This window comes from Bos indicus x Bos taurus, chromosome 12, assembly GCF_003369695.1.
Source record: "Bos indicus x Bos taurus breed Angus x Brahman F1 hybrid chromosome 12, Bos_hybrid_MaternalHap_v2.0, whole genome shotgun sequence".
In the NCBI taxonomy this organism is placed as follows: Eukaryota; Metazoa; Chordata; class Mammalia; order Artiodactyla; family Bovidae; genus Bos; species Bos indicus x Bos taurus.
The window spans coordinates 15,927,953-15,948,174 of NC_040087.1; the positions used below are offsets into that span (position 1 = coordinate 15,927,953).

Here is a 20,222-nt window from a genome sequence, read left to right on the forward strand (position 1 = left end):
GGATAGCATTAGTATCTAAGTATTTGATACCAAAACCAGATGAAGACATAACAACAACAACAACAAAAACACACAATTATTTCTCATGGACATCAATGTAAAAACCCTAAACATATTAGCAAAATATAAGCAAATAAAATCCAACAACATGTAAAAATAATTATACACCACAACCAAGTGAGATTTATACCAGATATGCAAGGGTGGTTCAACATTCAAAAATCAATCAAGGTAATCCATCACATTAACAGACTAATAAGAAAGAAAAGAAAAGATGACATGATCATATCAATAAACATAAAAAGTATTTGACAAAATGCAACACTCACATTTGTGATTAAAAATCCTTAGCAAACTAAAAAGGGAACTTCTTCAACTTGATAAAGAACATCTATACAGAGCCTACAGTTACCATTATATTTAATGGTGAGAAGTTTTCTTCCAGTAGGATTCCTAACATGTTTCTCTCACCATGTCTTTTCCCCATCATAATGGAAGTCCTAGCTAATGCAATAAAAGAAAGAAAGTATACAGATTGAGAAGGAAAAAATATGTGTCTTTGTTCACAGATGACATGACTGTCTATGCAGAAAGAATCAACAAATCTGTGGGTTGCTTTGAATAGCACAGGTATTTTAAGAATACTAATTCTTCCAATCCATGAGTACAATATATCTTTCCATTTGTGTTGTCTTCAATTCCTTTCATCAATGTCTTAACAGTTTTCAGTGTATAGATCTTTTACTTCCCTGGTTAAATTTATTTCTATGTATTTTAATCTTTGTGATCCAGCTGTAAATAGGTTTTTAATTTCTCTAATAGATCATTAGTGTATAGAAATGCTACAGATTTCTGTATACTCATATCCTGCAACTTTACTGAATTTGTTCATTAGTTCTATCGGCTTTCTGATGGATCTTTAGGGTTTTCTATATATACTACCATGTCACTTGCAAATAGTCAGGTATATGTGTGTGTGTATATGTTGGTATACTGAAGTGGCAGGATAATCCAATCATTTAGTTTCTAGGTTACCTATAGAGAAACAAGTAGAGAGATCAAGAAGATAAAAGGTAGATTTTTCTGAATGTAACCCATTCTGTAGATTTAACTGTGAAACCATGAGGTCCTCATTAGAGCAGTAGGAATCAGTCTCATAACTTTGAAACCATGGAAATGTTCTACATATTTAACAAAATTTAAAAAAACCCTAAAACTAAAATCAAACTGTAATGAATCAACTCAACCACATCATATTTGTGGTTTAACCACACAGACTGCTCAAGTGACTTAAAATACAATAATTTGCACTTTGCTGTACAGCAGAAACACACTGTAAGTTAATGAAAATTAATTTTTTAAAAATACAATAATCTGACTATCTATCCCTAACAAATTCATGGGGCAGGAAGATCCCCTGGAGAAGGGATAGGCTACCCACACCAGTATTCTTAGGCTTTCCTGGTGATTCAGATGGTAAAGAATCTGCCTGCAATGCGAAAGACCTGGGTTGGATACCTGGGTTGGGAAGATCCCCTGGAGGAGGGCATGGCAACCCACTCCAGTATTCTTGCCAGAAAAATTCCCATGGACAGAGGAGCCTTATCAGGCTACAGTCCATGGGGTCACAAAGAGTCAGACACTACTGAGTGACTAAGCACAGCATCCCTAACATCAATTTCACAGATATTTCCCTCATGGGTTATAGTCTAAGAACTACAAAGATCTTAAACTGTTCTAAGTAATCGTATTATTAGTAACACTATTGTTAATTATTCTGTAACTATTAAAAAGTAAGATAATGCAAATGAATGTCAGCAGGGACTAAAATCTTTAGCACAAAAGTGATACAACTATAAAATCAAAGAATTAGGTAAAAGCCTTTCAATTCTAAATTTGAATTATTTGAATTTGTGCTTGTTTGCAAGTTTTTAAAGAGTACTTTTAAAAAGTACTTGTACTTTTGTACTTCCCAGTTGAAATGCAATGAAAAGTCCTAAAAAATGACTAAGTTAGTGGTTTCCAAGTAGTGGTCCTGAAATACCATCCCCCAATAAAAGAACCTGGACTATAGGGGAAAATGGCTGACTGAACAGAGGGTATAAAATACACAAAATGAGCTGCAAACATCTTAACAGAAACAAAGAAACTATCAAGGACTACTGAAGCTGTGTCAATATACGGCAGGATATATTAATAATTGGACTTCATCAAAATTAAAAGATATCTTAAAAGACACGACCAAGGAAATGAAAAACCAAGTCACAATACTGGGAAACAGCTCCCTTGGTTGCTCAGCTGGGAAAGAACCCGCCTGCTAATGCAGAAGACACAAGAGACGTGAGTTCCACCCCTGAGTAAGGAAGATCCCCTGGAGAAAGATACAGCAACCTGCTCCAGTATTCTTGTCTGGAAAATTCCATGGACAGAGGAGCCTAGCGGTGGAGTCAGGCAGAGAGTCAGACACAACTGAGTGCACATACACACACACGTACCAGGAAAATATATTTGCAGTACATATATCTTCCATATGACTGGTGTTATTCAAAACATATAAGAACCATAAATCTGTATAAGACAAACAGCACAACTTATAAGCAAAAGATGGAAACAGACACTTCACCAAAAAAAAGGCAATAAACACATGAAAAGATGCTCAACATCACTAAACACAGAGAAATGCAGATTAAAACCACTAGATACCTAGCAGAACAATGTCAAGTGTTGGCCAAAATGTAGAGCAACTGAAACTCCCATACACTACGGGCTGAGATGTAAAATGAAATAACCATTAGGGAAAACTATCTGGCAGTTTCTTATAAAGCTAAAAGTACACATGACGTAAGACTCAGCAATTCCACTTTTAGGTATTTACCCACAGAAAACATACATCCACACAAAGACCTGTACACAAATGTTAATAGAAGCTTTATTCATAATAGCCCAAAACTAGAAAACAACTCTTAAGTATCCATCAACTGGGGAATGGATAAACAAATTCTGTTTATCCATTTGCCCCATTACATCTGTATAATAGGACACCAGTCCACAATAAAAGGAATAAACTGTTGACACAAACTACAACATGGCTGCATTTCGAAAGTATTATGCTAAAGGAACCAAGATACAAGAATATATAACATCTGACTCCATATAATGAGAGACCAGAGGTTGTCAGGAGCCTGGTTTGGGAGGAAACTGACTCTAAAAGGACATGAAGATAGGTTCTGGAGTTGATGGAAATGCTCATATCTTGACTGTGGTGGTGGTTATACAGCTGTGTACATTTGTCAAGACTCAAATGGTACACTTTAAATAAATACATTTTATTCTTTGCAAATTATTCACAGCAAACTTTTTAAGAGCTCAGGATCTAATACCAAGACCTCCCACAAGCTAAGGAAGGAACATTTGAGCAAAAAAAAAAAAAAAAAGAATAAAAGAATAGTAGCAGTCTTTTGGACTGTGAAGAAGGCTGAGCGCCGAAGAATTGATGCTTTTGAACTGTGGTGTTGGAGAAGACTCTTGAGAGTCCCTTGGACTGCAAGGAGATCCAACCAGTCCATTCTGAAGGAGATCAGCCCTGGGATTTCTTTGGAGGGAATGATGCTAAAGCTGAAACTCCAGTACTTTGGCCACCTCATGAGAAGAGTTGACTCATTGGAAAAGACTGGGATGCTGGGAGGGATTGGGGGCAGGAGGAGAAGGGGATGACAGAGGATGAGATGGCTGGATGGCATCGCTGACTCGATGGACATGAGTCTGAGTGAACTCTGGGAGTTGGTGATGGACAGGGAGGCCTGGCGTGCTGCAATTCATGGGGTAGCAAAGAGTCTGACATGACTGAGCGACTGATCTGATCTGATCTCTGATCTGAGCAGTCTTAGATTAAGTCAGAGACATCAATAAGAACTCATGTTTAGCTCAATACAGATAAAGACTCTTACTAGTAATATTTATAGATATATGGATATAAATCAGTTAGTATACACACATGTATTTCTTTGCTCTGTCAGCTGAGAGGGCCTAAAAGGAAGACCAATCCAGCAGGAACAAGCACACCTAGCACCCAGATTTTTGCTCTCTCCTAGCCATCAGAGAGGGCAATGGCACCCCACTCCAGTACTCTTGCCTGGAAAATCCCATGGATGAGGAGCCTGGAAGGCTGCAGTCCATGGGGTCGCTGAGGGTCAGACACGACTGAGTGACTTCACTTTCACTTTTCACTTTCATGCACTGGAGAAGGAAATGAAAACCCACTCCAGTGCTCTTGCCTGGAGAATCCCAGGGACGGGGGAGCCTGGTGGGCTGCCGTCTCTGGGGTCGCACAGAGTCGGACAAGACTGAAGTGACTTAGCAGCAGTAGTAGCAGCAGCCATCAGCGAAAAACCCTGTGCTACCAATACAAATAGGCCCACATGGAAACTAAAGACACCAGCTGACTACCAGCATCCACAACCAGACATGTGGGTACAGAAACTTCCAAATGACTCCCACCTCCAGCATTCTAGTACTTTACTGAGGTTACAGACATAAAGGAAGAGGTAAGTCATGCTTACTGTATCCTTTCTGATTTCCTGACAGAATACATGAACAAAACAAATGGTTGTTTTACACCAAGGTTTGCTAACTGGAACTCCTTTTAATGCTATCAAAGAAGTATTTGCAGATCATGCAAGACTAAAAAACATACTAATTTTTTATATAAAATAAACGTTTTTATCTACACTTAAAAATTACCATAATCATTCCTGTACTATACATTATCAAAGTCTTCAGTTCAGTTGCTCAGTATTGTCTGACTCTTTGTGACCCCATGGACTGCAGCCAGGCCTCCCTGTCCATCAGCAATTCCTGGAGCTTGCTCCAACTCATGTCCATTGAGTCCGTGATGTCATCCAACCATCTCATCCTCTGTCATCCCCTTCTCCTCCTACCTTCAGTCTTTCCCAGCATCAGGGTCTTTTCAAATGAATCAGTTCTTTGCATCAGGTGGCCAAAGTATTGGAGCTTCAGCTTCAGCATCAATTCTTCCAATGAATATTCAGGACCAATTTCCTTTAGGATGGACTGGTTGGATCTCCTTGCAGTCCAAGGGACTCTCAAGAGTCTTCTCCAACACCACAGTTCAAAAGCATCAGTTCTTTGGCGCTCAGCTTTCTTTATAGTCCAACTCTCACATCTATACATGATCACTGGAAAAACCATAGCCTTGACTAGACAGACCTTTGTCGGCAAAGTAATGTCTCTGCTTTTTAATATGCTGTCTAGGTTGGTCCTAACTTTCCTTCCAAGGGGCAAGAGTCTATTTCATGGCTGCAATCACCATCTGCAGTGATTCTGGAGCCCCCCCCCCCCTAAATAAAGTCTCTCACTGCTTCATTGTTTCCCCATCTATTTGCCATGAAGTGATGGGACCAGATGCCATGATTTTAAAGTTTTTTGAATGTTGAGTTTTAAGCCAACTTTTTCACTCTCCTCTTTCACTTTCATCAAGAGGCTCCAGGTGGTTTATACTGTATTTCCACTTATACCCTTATCCTTCTCTTCTAAACCTTTTCCTTTGAAATAAATAAGACTACTCACCCATTCTACTTAATCCTATAGATTCACTTCTCAAAGTTTTAATTTGATGACTCTCTACTCTTCCTGTTTTACATTTACTGTGCTTTATTCTTTCCAGAGAATTTTCACATGTATGTAAATTCCAAAGAACTTTCACATATATGCAGTTATAGTTATGTTCTCACTATAACTTGTGACATATTGGTGCAGGTATCTTTATTCTAAAGATGAAAAGCAAGGCCAAGACACTTACTTAAGAATAGATATAAAACTTTAATTACCCTTTGTGACTTAAAGTCCTCCACTACATGAGTCAGCTTTTTGTAACAGATCTAGTCTTGTGCTCTTCCTTAGTCAGTGCGACTTCTTTTTCATCTAGGCAGATGCACCAAGATGCAGAAAAACAAGAAGGAAATTTTTTTAGGTGATGAGGGGATGGCAATGGGGAACAGGAATGAACTGTGTGGGGGACTATGAAGCAAAACTAATGATTCTGTATACATTCTGGGAGGTACAGATCCCAGAGATAGAAAACTTCACGTTAGAAATCAGTTCTCAATGCATGCCTTAATCATCAACAAATGCTTAAATATTCCTCCTGACTCTACAACAGAATTTGGCTTTCAAAGCTATTTATCTTTGTTTTCGAATTACATAAAATAACAAACCTCTGTTAGAGAAAACACAATTCAACTACGGCATCTGGAAAGCTGTACAGATTGGGTGAAAGTTTCCAGCACCGTAAGAATACACATATTATTTCATAAATGTTCTAAAATCACATAACAGTGTCTGCGCAAATACAGAAAACAGTGTCAAAAAATAGTTGTCCATGATGCTATGAGCAGAGTGTACAAAAGAGCCAGAAAGCAATTTTCTCTCATTTCCATCTTGGTTAATGGCATGGAAAGCCTGTAGTTACACTTAACAGCTTCCTTCCACTCATTCTGTTAGTCATCAAATCCTACCTGCTCTATCTCGTATAAGCCTCTCACCATGTTAAATTCAGTTCCATTATATCAAATTTGGTTTAGATCACCCAGACCAGCCAATACGTCCAAAATACTGCCAACACACAACCAACATAAAAGTTATTAACAAGATATTTGACTTTCTTTTCATACTAAGTCTTTGAAATTCAGTATGTTTTTTATACTTAACAGCATATCTCAATTTAGACTAGCTACACTTTAGGTCATCAGGAGTTCTCAACACTGGCTACACATTAGAATGACTTTTCATTCCTTCAATAAGTGACCTTACTAGTTCCAGGGTATGGAGGAGAATTGGTAAACAAGATAGATCTCGTCAGCCCTCATCTCACATACGCATGCAATTCAGTTTCACAGGTTCTCAAACACACCAGTCCTCTAAAACCCCATATTGTTATAACGTGTTGGTTTTCTTCCTCTTCCTAGACTTTCACCTCTCCCCTCCATCTATTCTTCAATACCCATTGCAAATGTCACTTCTCTCTGAAGTGTACTCTGCTTCCCCAGGCAGTTATTTTTTCCCCTCCATTGTGAGCTTTGCTCATCTTTCTAACACTACCACACTCTATAGAATTAGAGTCTATGAATTTGTCTCTCCACAAAATCAGGGTGTGTCAACCTCCTAATTCAGACACATTGGAGTTGAGACCAGTGACAGAGAAACAGTGGACTCACAGTTTGTGGAAAACCACACACATGCTATCTTAGTTACGCTACGTTATCTGCTATAGTTGCCCCCACCTAAACTACATCTGATTTGCCCACAGAAATTCATCACGTGAAGATCAAGAGTCATACATGTTACAATAGGGAATGTATCACAGAAATGATCAACACCTGTTTTCATGCCAGATATGTAACTCAATATAATTAATACCTGGCATCCTAACTTATTAACAGTTTTCTCTAAATTTGAATAATGAATTCCCTAAAACCTGACTACTTGTCAATCTTGAGACTTTATCCCTTAGGTGTACATGAAGCTCAGTGTCTTTGAGGGCTTTCTCATCAAGGAAAAGGGAGAATCAGGCTTTGAATTTCTTAACAAAATAGCAACTTTGCTGTCTACTAAAATGATATGAACATATAAACTTTTATGATCAATAACTACTTACATTTAGGTATCTGTTAAAAACCTAAATCTTCAATGTCTATATTCATCTTCTATTAACAGCCTCAAACTATAATAGAGAGAAAAACCTAAAGAGCTATTCTTATACAAGAACATACCATTTATTAAGCTGTCATCATAGTCAGTCATGTTACTTGATTTACATATATTTTCTTCACAGTAACACAATAATATGGATATCACCTCCGTTTTACAGATAAGAAAAATGACAGTAGCATTAAATAATAATTCCTAAAGTAATGTGTTCAGAATATGAATTCTAGATGTCTGCCTTTTACATTAAGTACAATCCAGCTAATGGTATGCTAGAGCCAGCTCACACTGATTCATAAGAGGCAACTGTTAAATTTTTAGAAAATGCACAAGCTGTAATTAAAAATTAAATCATATAAACTAACAATTAAGTAATATTAAAAACAAAGGCAATAATTACTCAAAACTCACTTTCTAAATATTTTACTATAGTTTCTTTTGTGGTTTTGTGTGTGTGTGTGTATTCCCACACTTTCCAACTCTGTACTCAGTGATACCATTTTAGTAGCTTGAAACTAACCATGATGGGAGTATGTACGCCAAAGAAACTGGTAAATCCTACAATTTTTTTTTCTGAGTGGTTGTCAAACATTTACCAGCAAACCACGGTGTCCACTCATTATCCTGACACATTTCATTATTCTTTATATATTTTGGATCCAAGTCCCTTAAATATGTAATACACATGCTTGCTCAGCTCCTACCCAGAAATTCTGATTCAGTAGATTAAGGGTAGAGTATCAAAAAAAAAAAAGGGTAGAGTATCTGCATGTGTGTTTTGAAAGAGACCATCTCTCCTCCAAAAGAATTCTGATACATATCACCAGCCGAGAACTACCATGTGAGATTTCTAAAAGGGCTTAACATATCACATCAGACATTAGAAAACTACATACTTAAGACAGTATTCAAGTCCCCAAAGATAAGTCTTTACAAGCTACAATATAAAATTGTGACACAGCTTTTTTTTTCAGGATCAAAACAGCCATAAGAAAGCTTCTATATTTCTAAAACTATCAAAGAGGTTGTTGCTCAAACAATTCAGTAACTTTCATAAAAAGGCTATAATGAGACAACCAGATATCCACATGCAAAAGAATGAGGTTGAGCCCTTCTCTCACACCATAAAAAAAGGACTGGCCAAAAAGTAAGCTTGTGTTTTTCCATAACACCTCTGGAAAAACCTGAACGAACTTTTTGGTCAACCCATTAAAAATTAACTCAAAATGGGTCAAAGATTTAAATGCAAGAACTAAAGCTCTAAGATTCTTTGAAGAAAACAAGCATAAATCTTTCTGATCTTGAATCAGACAACAGTTTCTTAAATATGACACCAAAAGCAGAAGTAACAACAAAAATATAAATTGGATTTCATCAAATTAAAAACATTTGTGTTTTAAAGGACACCATCAAGAACATGAAAACACAATCCATAGAAGAATATTTCTGCCAACTGTATATATAAGGGACTTGGATCCAAAATACATAAAGAATTCTTACAAATCAACAATAAAAAGATAACCCAATCTAAAAATGGACCCAGGATCTGAACATTTCTCCAAAGAAGATAAACAAATGGCCAATAAGCACACAAGAAGATACTCAACATCACTAGCAATCAGAGAAAAGTAAGTCAAAACCACATGACATTACCAATAAAACAGCTATATCAAAAAGTAGGATAACAAATGTTGGCAAGGATGTGGAGTATTAGAAATCTCACACACTACTCTAAGGATTTTAAATAGTGCAGCTGCTTTGGAAAACATCCCAGCAATTCCTTGAAAGATTAAATATAGTTACCATATGACTCAGCAATCTCACTCCCACACATAAACTCAAGAGAAATGAAAACACATGGCCACGCAAAAACCTGTATACCAATGTTCATAACAGCGTTATTCGTAACAGCCAAAATGCAGAAATAACCCAAATATTCACCAACCTCACATGCACTCATCTCACACGCTAGTAAAATAATGCTCAAAACTCTCCAAGCCAGGCTTCAGCAATACTTGAATGGTGAACTTCCTGATGTTCAAGCTGGTTTTAGAAAAGGCAGAGGAACCAGAGATCAAATTGCCAACATCTGCTGGATCATCAAAAAAGCAAGAGCGTTCCAGAAAAACATCTATTTCTGCTTTATTGACTATGCCAAAGCCTTTGACTGTGTGGATCACAATAAACTGTGGAAAATTCTGAAAGAGATGGAATACCAGACCACCTGACCTGCCTCTTGAGAAATCTGTATGCAGGTCAGAAGCAACAGTTAGAACTGGACATGAAACAACAGACTGGTTCCAAATAGGAAAAGGAGTACGTCAAGGCTGTATATTGTCACCCTGTTTTTTTAACTTATATGCAGAGTACATCATGAGAAACGCTGGGCGGGAAGAAGCACAAGCTGGAATCAAGATTGCCAGGAGAAATATCAATAACCTCAGATATGCAGATGACACCACCCTTATGGCAAAAAGTGAAGAGGAACTAAAAAGCCTCTTGATGAAAGTGAAAGTGGAGAGTAAAAAAGTTGGCTTAAAGCTCAACATTCAGAAAACGAAGATCATGGCATCTAGTCCCATCACTTCATGGGAAATAGATGGGGAAACAGTGAAAACAGGGTCAGACTTTATATTTTTAGGCTCCAAAATCACTGCAGATGGTGACTGCAGCCATGAAATTAAAAGATGCTTACTCCTTGGAAGGAAAGTTATGACCAACCTAGATAGCATACTGAAAAGCAAAGACATTACTTTGCCAACAAAGGTCCGTCTAGTCAAGGCTGTGGTTTTTCCAGTGGTCATGTATGGATGTGAGAGTTGGACTGTGAAGAAGGCTGAGCGCCAAAGAACTGATGCTTTTGAACTGTGGTGTTGGAGAAGACTCTTGAGAGTCCCTTGGACCTCAAGGAGATCCAACCAGTCCATTCTGAAGGAGATCAGTCCTGGGATTTCTTTGGAAGGAACGATTCTAAAGCTGAAACTCCAGTACTTTGACCACCTGATGCGAAGAGTTGACTCATTGGAAAAGACTCTGATGCTGGGAGGGACTGGCAGCAGGAGGAGAAGGGGACAACAGAGGATGAGATGGCTGGATGGCATCACTGACTCGATGGATGTGAGTCTGAGTGAACTCCAGGAGTTGGTGATGGACAGGGAGGCCTGGCATGCTGCCATTCATGGGGTCGCAAAGAGTCGGACACGACTGAGCAACTGAACTGAACTGAACTGAATGAATGGATACACAGAACGTGATGTATCAATACAATGGAATGTTGTTTGGCAAAAACAAAGAATGAAATACTGCTACATCCCATAAGCTGACATGAACCTTGAAAACACTATGCTAAGTCAAAGAAGCCAGTTACCAAAAACCCCACATACAGTATGACTCTATATGAAATAACCAGAACAGGCACATCTATGTGACAGTCTAACTGGAACAGTGGTTGCCTAAGGCTGGTGGTCAGTTGAGGGGCCAGGGAAATGATCACTAAAGGGTACGGGGTTTTCTTTCTGGGGTGATGAAACTGTTCTAAAACTGACTGTGGTAATGGATATAGGACTCTTATGAATTTATGAAAAACTACCCAAGTGTACACTTTAAATGGGTGAACTGTATCTCTATAAATTTGTTTCAAATGCACACACAAGAGCATGATATATTTCTTTTAAAAATATTTACTTCTGGGAAATTTCCATTCCTGACAAACATCTGTATTTTCTTTTAATCAATAAACTACATCATAAACTGTGCTCTCTTTTCATTTCACTGGCAGGAAATTCACACTAAATTCTGTGATCATAGTTCAGTTTCTGCCACCACCATGCCTTGCCTTCATTGTTTTAATTTAAAAGTGTTTTACTGCAAGCCTTTTCAGTCTTTCTTGGAAGTAGGCCGGAATTGATGGCTGGTTACATTCTGAAAACTTAAGAATACATTTAGATATTCATGATGTCCACCAAGGTACAGAAATCCTATGAAGTGCAGCTGGCGCTCTGCCAACCAGTTCCCATCATCTTAACCAAGAACTAAAATGGTGAAATTATGAATTTTCCCAGAGGACTTTTTTCCTCTAAACTACATTATCCATATAGAACATTATAATGTAATATTACACACTTACCATATATTTAGCACATAAGCTAATATTTAAAATAGAACATATATAATAAATCACTGCTAAAATTTAACTTTGTTTCAGGAAATTCATTCCTACCCTAACAGGTGAGGATGACTCCTCTGTATTTCGTTTCTGGGACTCAGAGTCCACATCTTGGCGCTTGTTCTTCATTCTTTCTCTAAGATCCCCTGTAGGTCTTTCTGGTGACCTTTAAACCAAAAAAACAAAAACAAAACAAAAAAACAAAATAACAAAAATCTGTATTTATATAACATTTCATAAGAATATATTTATAGAAACAACCCTACAAAACTCTAATTTTTCTACTATCCATGACTACTAAAGTTCAGAAAAGTAAATTTCAGCTTAAACATTAATATATAAAAAATATGAGCATCACTTACAAGTTTTCTCCCAATACCAATCAAAATGCATACATTAAAATTCCATGGGGTGGCAGGTGCTGGTGATAGTAATAAGGAACTATACATGAGCTGAGAGAAAGGAAGTTGTCATTAACAGTTTGTTTTCCTATTAATCACACAAATATACTAGTTATATTTGAAAGCAAACAGCAAAATTAATCTAGAAACAACAATATTATTTACACATGTATGTGGCTGGATGCAACATCAACTATGAAAATATTTTATGCATCTCAAGAATCAAAGCAAATATTCCTATATTTTAAATGTTATTTAATGTTAATGTTAATTAATGTTATTCTTAATTGTTCTTAAATTTGAAATTATTTCAGAATAAAAAGCAGTTGAAAAATTCAAAGTAAGATTTGAATTTTATACTTTTTATACTTTGCTATGGACTGGTTTTATTTAGGGAAAATACACATATTAATATTCAATACTGGTAAAGCTTCATAATTTATACTAGCCATTTGATAAATGGCTGTTCAATCATTTTCACACCATCACTAAGAAGAAAAACAAAAGTAGAGACAGAAAACATACTGCCTTAAAAAATATTCCTAGAGCACCAGTAAAAGAGGGCAAGAATTATTAAGAAATGCTATGGCCCTCTTTAGCCACCAAAGAATACTGTATATAATATTTTTAAAAGATATAAACAAATTACATAAATATTCACATCTATTTCAAGTAATAGTTGATCAATCAACTCCTTTATCAATCACTAATACAAATCACATGGTTAGTGAAAAAATAATTTTAGTCAATTCTTTTTAAGGGATCTCCTAACATTTACATTTACATGCACATTATATAGATCTATATTAAATGTTTTAACAGTTAAAGCTGAACTGGTAAATGGAATTTCTTATTAAGAACCAGCACTTAACTGCTTTAAATTATAATTATGATGCACATGTCAATTTTATGTACCCTAGTTTCCTTTATATAATAAGACAGTTTATGATAACTTGTTTCTATCCTAAATAGTACCTAACAGAATTCTCCACATATAGTAAATGCTCAGTGACTTAAATCATTTGTGACTAAACAAGTATTTCTGAAACACAATGCTTTTCTTTTCATCTTTGAATCACATTATGAACTATATTTTTCTTCCTTCCTTACAAAAAAGGGAAAATACACAAATACAAAGAAAGTTATCAGGGGAAAAATGCACAAAATAGCAAAATTATAACAGAAATCCTTTATTCTATATCTAGTAATGACACTACTTTTTTCCATTTTAGACAAATTTCTGTGCCCATTTTCCTTACAACCACTTGTATAAAAATTCTGAGTAAGTTGATAATAAAAGTCAAAGATGAAATAAAGCATGTACTAAAAATACAGTAATATAAGCAAGACATTAAAATTACTGTAACAGTTTCCCCAGGTATGTATTTACTTATACATATTAAACTTATAAAGATTAATTTTCCCACATTGACAGAAAGGACAGATGATAATCTAAATACAAATAAAACAGAGTATTCAGCATCACAAGTAAACTAAAATGTACATTTAAGGGAACAGAAAATCAGCTAATGTTATGGTGAATTTTAAATTGTATTAAACTTCAAACTCAGTACACATACACAAAAATTCACCCAATTAAAAAACACACCTCCAAAGGTTAATGTGCAGTTTTTATACTGATGCTGAAACCAAAGCAATCAGCACATCCAATTTTAAGACTAGGTAAATTAGTTGTTTACCAATCAAGTTTAAACTCTTGTGACAATCTTTATGTATGTGACATCTTTAAACACCGTAACAAAATCATCATGAGGGAGCCGAAAGAAAAATAAAAGATTTTTTATTAGGAAGGTCTAATTTAGCCATGCCTTTATTAAAGGCAAAATGACATTCTAAATAGGTAGTATACTTATCCACATATAAATACATACTTTCATCTACCTCAGTATATTGTGATAAGAGATTTGGCAAATGTATTTTAACCTATGAAGCTTGCATTATATTATTTTTTGCAATGAAGTTTTGAATTTTGAACATCTTAAAAAGCTAAAAATTATATTCTATTTAAATTTTACTATTTCAAGAGTTGAAAGTAGTCTCTCCTCACTAAAAACAAATCCATGAAATTCTGCCATCTTAAACAGCATTTTAACATATATAACTGGGGAGCAGGGCATGAAAATAAGCCATACACATATTACAAAAACAAATTTTTAAGCAAATAAATTTTAAAGCAAACATTTTTATTAATCTTGAAATTAACAAGTAAAATAATCTTGTCAATCTTGACTACTGATAAGACTACCACCAAAATAGAAAACCTGACCAAATATATAGCAGTATTTCAAATTTTATATTAGATAAATTACAAAAGCCAAAAAAAAAAAAAATTACAACAGCCATCTTCTAATAGCATAGGAACAATTCAAAGTTCTCAATTTACCTTCTATAATTGCTGCTATAACCTTTACCACGGGGTGAAGGGCCATGTACGAATCTACATGTGTTTCCATAGAGGCAGTTGCCAGTCTTCAGCCAGTTACGGCACTGTGTCTAAGAGACAGATATTACTATGTGAATTTCATATTTAGTCATATTTATTTCTGGAAAAAAAATGCTAGTGGGACAAAATTAAAATAAATGCTATCAAAAATCCAGCTAACCTGAGATACATTACTCCCCAAATAATGAAAACATCAGGAAAAAGAGGCCTATAAACCCTAATGCCCATCTCACTCCTTTGCTATGAAACACATTTAACCAATATTCCTACAACATCCTATTCACTTTTGTGATATAAATAAGGATCTGAAGAACAGTAATTCAAGAGAACCCCTGTGACTATGCTAGTGACAACTCACCTCTGCTGTACTGCCAGTGCTGGGTCCAAGCCTTTCAAATACACTGGGTCTTCGGGATGTGCTATCAGATATGGTCTTGGTATTTTCCACAGTGACCTTCCTTCTAATTTTTGACATTTTGTACTACTTTAACCAAAAAAGAGAGAGGCAAACTGTAAAATTGTTTAGTTTTAAATATCTGAGCCAATAACTTACAAGTAAATAAGATGGTAAGTAACACTATAAAATTACAAGGGATTTTTCTCAGAAGGAAAAAAGACATAGAAGAGGTCACAAGTAAACAGAGGAACAGAAGAAACTATCTTCTAAGACACACCTTGTTAATGAATTTATTAGGACTTTGATTCTTTGGAGCTAGAATTTTACCTCTTCTACAGAATGAATAATATTCCACTCACACAGTTTCCACAGTACATTCAATTTCAGAACACACTATGAAAAAGTTTCTAAGTTCCTTATAAAAGCTGTTTCAAAATTTAGTAATTATCTTTTAAAGAAAAAGTGTGCTATCATTCTCCATCAACTGGTCTACTGGAAAAGAAAGCTATGCCAAAAATTTCTTTCAATTTTAGAGTAGAAATTGTGTTTTATACAACTTAAGTGATAACATCAGGTACATTCCAAAAATCAGCCTGGGAGAAATTTTTAAGTATTTTCTTTGTTTTACACAAGCCAAAGATGAACAGTATAATCAGGAATATTCTTTTGCAGTATTACAAAAAACAGAAAAAACCCTCAATTTTGATAAAATGACTTTCTTTCAAAATAGGACAGGCTGAATGAACAACTAGAAACAGTGAAGATGTTTTGATAATCTATACTGCACTGACATAAAAGCCAAAGGTGCTAAAAGAAATAAACAGGCTATTTTACCATTATTAGTAACAAGAAAAGAAATTATGAAAATATTTTACAAAAGCAAATAAAACATTAGAAACTAAAACATACAATCAGGTGATTCAACTGGAAATGAAAATATCAGATAAAAGCACTATGATAAATGTTAGAAAATAATCTTAAATTCTAGACCTAGAATAATCTAGATGGGCAAGAAACGCCTAAGAAAAAGAAAAGGAACCAATCATATCACATTTATACACTAAACATTAGTTGAAATTTTGTTAGTAGTCAAATGCTACTAGAATGAATGATGTCAGCTAAAGAAGTAAAAACTCCATTTGGTAAAGAACTGGTCTCTATAAAGTTTACAACGTTTGTTACTGTGATGTCAAAGTAAGGTCCCATGACTTGCAAGGAAGTTAAATCATGGTAGTACAGAATCAAAACTTATAAAAAAAAATTACAAACAATGTTTGGTCCAGTTAGATACTTCTTGTCAAGTCACATTTTAAAAATGTCCAAAGATTAAGGACAACAGTTGACAAACTAACAGGTAATGAACCAAAAGAAAAATATATGATATGATACAATATGGTAGTTTTAAAATGGAAATATGTATGATTATTTTCTAATATACACTGTAAACATTAGGGTTAGAATCTATTTTTAGTGATTCAAAAAAGTTAGAAAGTAACTTTAAATTACAAATTTTTAAAAATTATGTAAAGCATCCGTAAGTGAACAAGAATCTGTTCAACATAAAATCACTTATGTATCAAATGTTCTTCAGCCTCCACACAACAGTGAATATTATCATCTTTGATTTAACTTTTCCTGAGCTCATTCTCAGTCCTAATGTGAATTTATAAAGGAAAAGGTGGGTAAATTCCATACACACATTTGACTTACTGAACATAAAGAACTAAAAGCCAAGATAAGTGATAAATGAAGTTGAAAAAGATCTAGAAAATGCAGAGCTTTGATTAACTGAGAAAAACAACTTTTTTATAATTTATAACTGAGATTCAATAAGAAATATGTAACAAGATAAATTTTTTAAATTTCATCATCTGTTACTATAAAAATACATAGGCATACACTGAAATTCACATTCACTAATTGAAAAACATTAATAACTTAAAAATGAATGTGTTCTAAAAGTTGATTAGCTATTTCTAGTTATCTGCAACTTGGGAGTAGGCACACTATCCCACCACGCTGCATCAAGATGACTAACCCTAACTTTACATTTTTCCTTCCAGTATCAAAGGAAACGATCATGTCTGCCCCCCAAACCTCTATCCCCAACCGGACCCCACTTCCAACACGTCTTCCCTCCTCAAAAAAAAAAAAAAAAAAAAAATCAACAGTAGTGTTTTCCACAATTGGGGTAACAAGCTATTTCTTAGTATACATGAAACACTGGTCATCAATTATCTCTTTTCTTGTCTTTCTGAGGGCTCCAGATATTAACTGCCTCTTCCCTGCCTATAACCTGTTAGCTGGATCAGGACCCTCTCCTTCTCTGACCTTCTGCTGGGAAGCATGGTCCCACAGCTTTTCTCCCGTGTTAGATCCATCCCTAACACAAGCTTTGAAGACTTCAAGGGGTTTGGACTGCAACAGACAATGTAGTGAGAACTAATGATCCAACCTTACCCCTCCTTTGTATTCTTGACTGTAAAAGTTTCTTCCCATAGAAACAAAGTAGCTTTCACCAGAGACATGGAGTACTACAAGATTCACCTATAGGGTGATTATCCCAAGAATTCTACTTCTGCTATTGTTGAGTCTTCCAACTTGGGGAAGATGAGCAACAAAGTAAAGACATAGTCACTTCTCTCAGAGAGTCAACAGTACCAAAACATGACCTAAAATGACACTGAGTTTCAGAAACAGGTCTAGGTTACAGGGAGGTCCTAGACAGAAAAAAAACAAAACCCTGCGGGAAAAAGTAGAAATTGAAGTTTTTTAATTGATAGAGAAATTTTTCTGATCATCTATCTAGGAACTTCTATCAGTAGTCAACAAATTATCTAAATATTACTATGAAGCATTTATGATTTTTGTACAGATAAAATGCCTTAAGCTTGCATTAAAAATATAAAATAATTTTAAATCCTATTTGTCTAAATATACACAATCTACAGTACAACAGAAAAGCATTTGCTCATATATATTAATTAAAAATTAGGTTGCATATAATGTGAGAATTAGAATTTTTAATCTAAAGATTTGGCACAAAGAGAAAGACAAACCACAAAAGAATAAAATGTAGATTTGACTGAGAAGGGGAAAATTCTTTCAATTAATATATGAACAGACTTCAATAAGTAAATGCTTCAACGTATATGGGAAAAATTAGAAATATGATTAAAATGTAAATAAAGTCTTCCCTATCTCAGAGACTTTGAAGGCTTCCCCTCAGTTTTCAATTTATTCTTTAAAGTTGGCATCACCCTCCCACTCACATTATCATGCCTTTACCAAACACCAGCATTAACAGTGCCACTGATGAAAGTCCATTGAGTAATTCTCATATTTTTCTCTCCATTTGCAGAGAAATAAATATCAGAAGCTTTAATATTTTTTCAACTGAAAAAGAAAATAAGGGTAATTCCCTGGTGGTGCAGTGGTTAGGACCCAGCGTTTTCACTGCTAGGGACCCAGGTTCAATTCCTGGCTAGGGAACTATGATCAAGCAAGCCACGAAGTGTGGCCAAAAAACAAAAAACTGGAAAACATGGCCACAAAGTTTGAATCTATTAAGACACAACAAAAAGTCTTAATAAACGGGAAATGTCTTCCTTCCCCCGGAAACTTACAAATATCACAATGTATTCATAGCTTCATATTACAAAAATATTTGTGAAAAGAAAAACACAAATGGGCCTCTTTTTAAACAATTATTTCTGAAGCCTGATAACCAAAACCTTTCAATAAAACATTAGTTCTAGTAGTCTCACTTCAATCCACAATTACATCTTTGAGATCTCATCCTCCACTAGCATAAATGAAAGCATGAAAACACTTCAATCTGGATCAGAAGCACATATTAGGAAACTGTCAAATAACTAAGCAATTACAGCTACAGAATTCCTGGTACCAACTGGTAGGAGAATAAATCCCTATCCACTGGCACTCTAAAAGTGTTAAAGATCTCATCATATTTATGTCTTAGTTTTGAAAGAAAAAAGTTTATTTGATGCATACTGTGAGTTTTTCCTTCAGAATTTTAGAATAAAAGAATTTTCACAAACGATCTTGCAGATTGCTTATATGTGGATAGACTAAAACAACTTAATAAAAGCAAATTCTGAATAAAAGCAAATTCTGAACAGAATTGTCAGATCTAAACTGACTATGCAAGCATACTAGTGCTGTGTGGAAGACACATTTTGTTAAAAAGACTATGTAGGGAGAGTATCCCATGCTGGCAACTACTATAAAGTGAAATACAAACAAACAAAACTACCAAAACAAAGAATAAAATACACTTTGTAAACCAACCAGTTAACATTTCAACTGCTACTAAATATCTGCTGAAATAGCTCCAACTCAACTCTACAGGAAAAGGAGAGCAAGGTGGGGGGCGGGGATGGGAGCGGGTAGGAAAGACTAACACTGAAAACCAATTCTGTAAATAAATATGCTAAACAACTGCTTTCTATAAGTAAATGTCAGTGCATATTACAATACAAATTAACACCAGACTGTTAAATTTTCAATAACTTGTACAAAAATTAAAACAGCATCCACCTGTGGGATTTTAGTTTTCATTTACAAATATGCAAATCAGATAAACGTGCATATCTTAAAATCCGCAATGTTCATTTCAAAACACCAATAGTTCGGAGGCGAGAAAGAGGCGTGCATTTGACAAAACTAGATCCTCCCAGATCCCCCCAGTCTTAATGTCACAATATTTTTCACAAAATTTTCACAACTATTTCTGCAGACACAAATCGCTACATCCCAGCATCTACATTCTTAGTTTCCTGTTGAAATTGTCGTTATCATCTAAATACTTCATTAAATTCTCAATTATTCGAAAATCAAGAGATATGTCCACAAAACTGTCCAAAATATTGACGCGTAGATTCTAAAGTCAGTAAATTGAAACACTGCAGGAGACCCCGGTAGCCGGCACCACACACGAATGAACTGTCCTGCATAAGCATCTGGGTTTACTGCAACAGTATGTCTGGCAAAACTTTGAAAACTTGAGGTGTGAAGATCCTTCCAGACTTTTAAAATTATTTCTTCAAAAAC

General features: G+C 35.2%; 1 protein-coding gene across 5 annotated transcripts in view; it reads right to left on the bottom strand.

The window, feature by feature from the left end:
- Nucleotides 1-20,222, bottom strand: part of ZC3H13 (zinc finger CCCH-type containing 13) — a 103,821-nt gene that overhangs the window by 82,534 nt on the left and 1,065 nt on the right. For 4 of the 5 annotated variants that reach the window (XM_027557202.1, XM_027557200.1, XM_027557204.1 and 1 more), the window contains exons 2-4: nt 15,111-15,236; nt 14,693-14,802; nt 11,942-12,053 (exon numbers count right to left, since the gene is read on the bottom strand). In XM_027557202.1, coding sequence (XP_027413003.1) covers nt 11,942-12,053; nt 14,693-14,802; nt 15,111-15,227 — 339 coding nt within the window. In that variant the 5' untranslated portion in view covers nt 15,228-15,236. The remainder of the gene's footprint in view (nt 1-11,941; nt 12,054-14,692; nt 14,803-15,110; nt 15,237-20,222) is intronic. The other variant, XM_027557201.1, reaches the window with a different exon arrangement.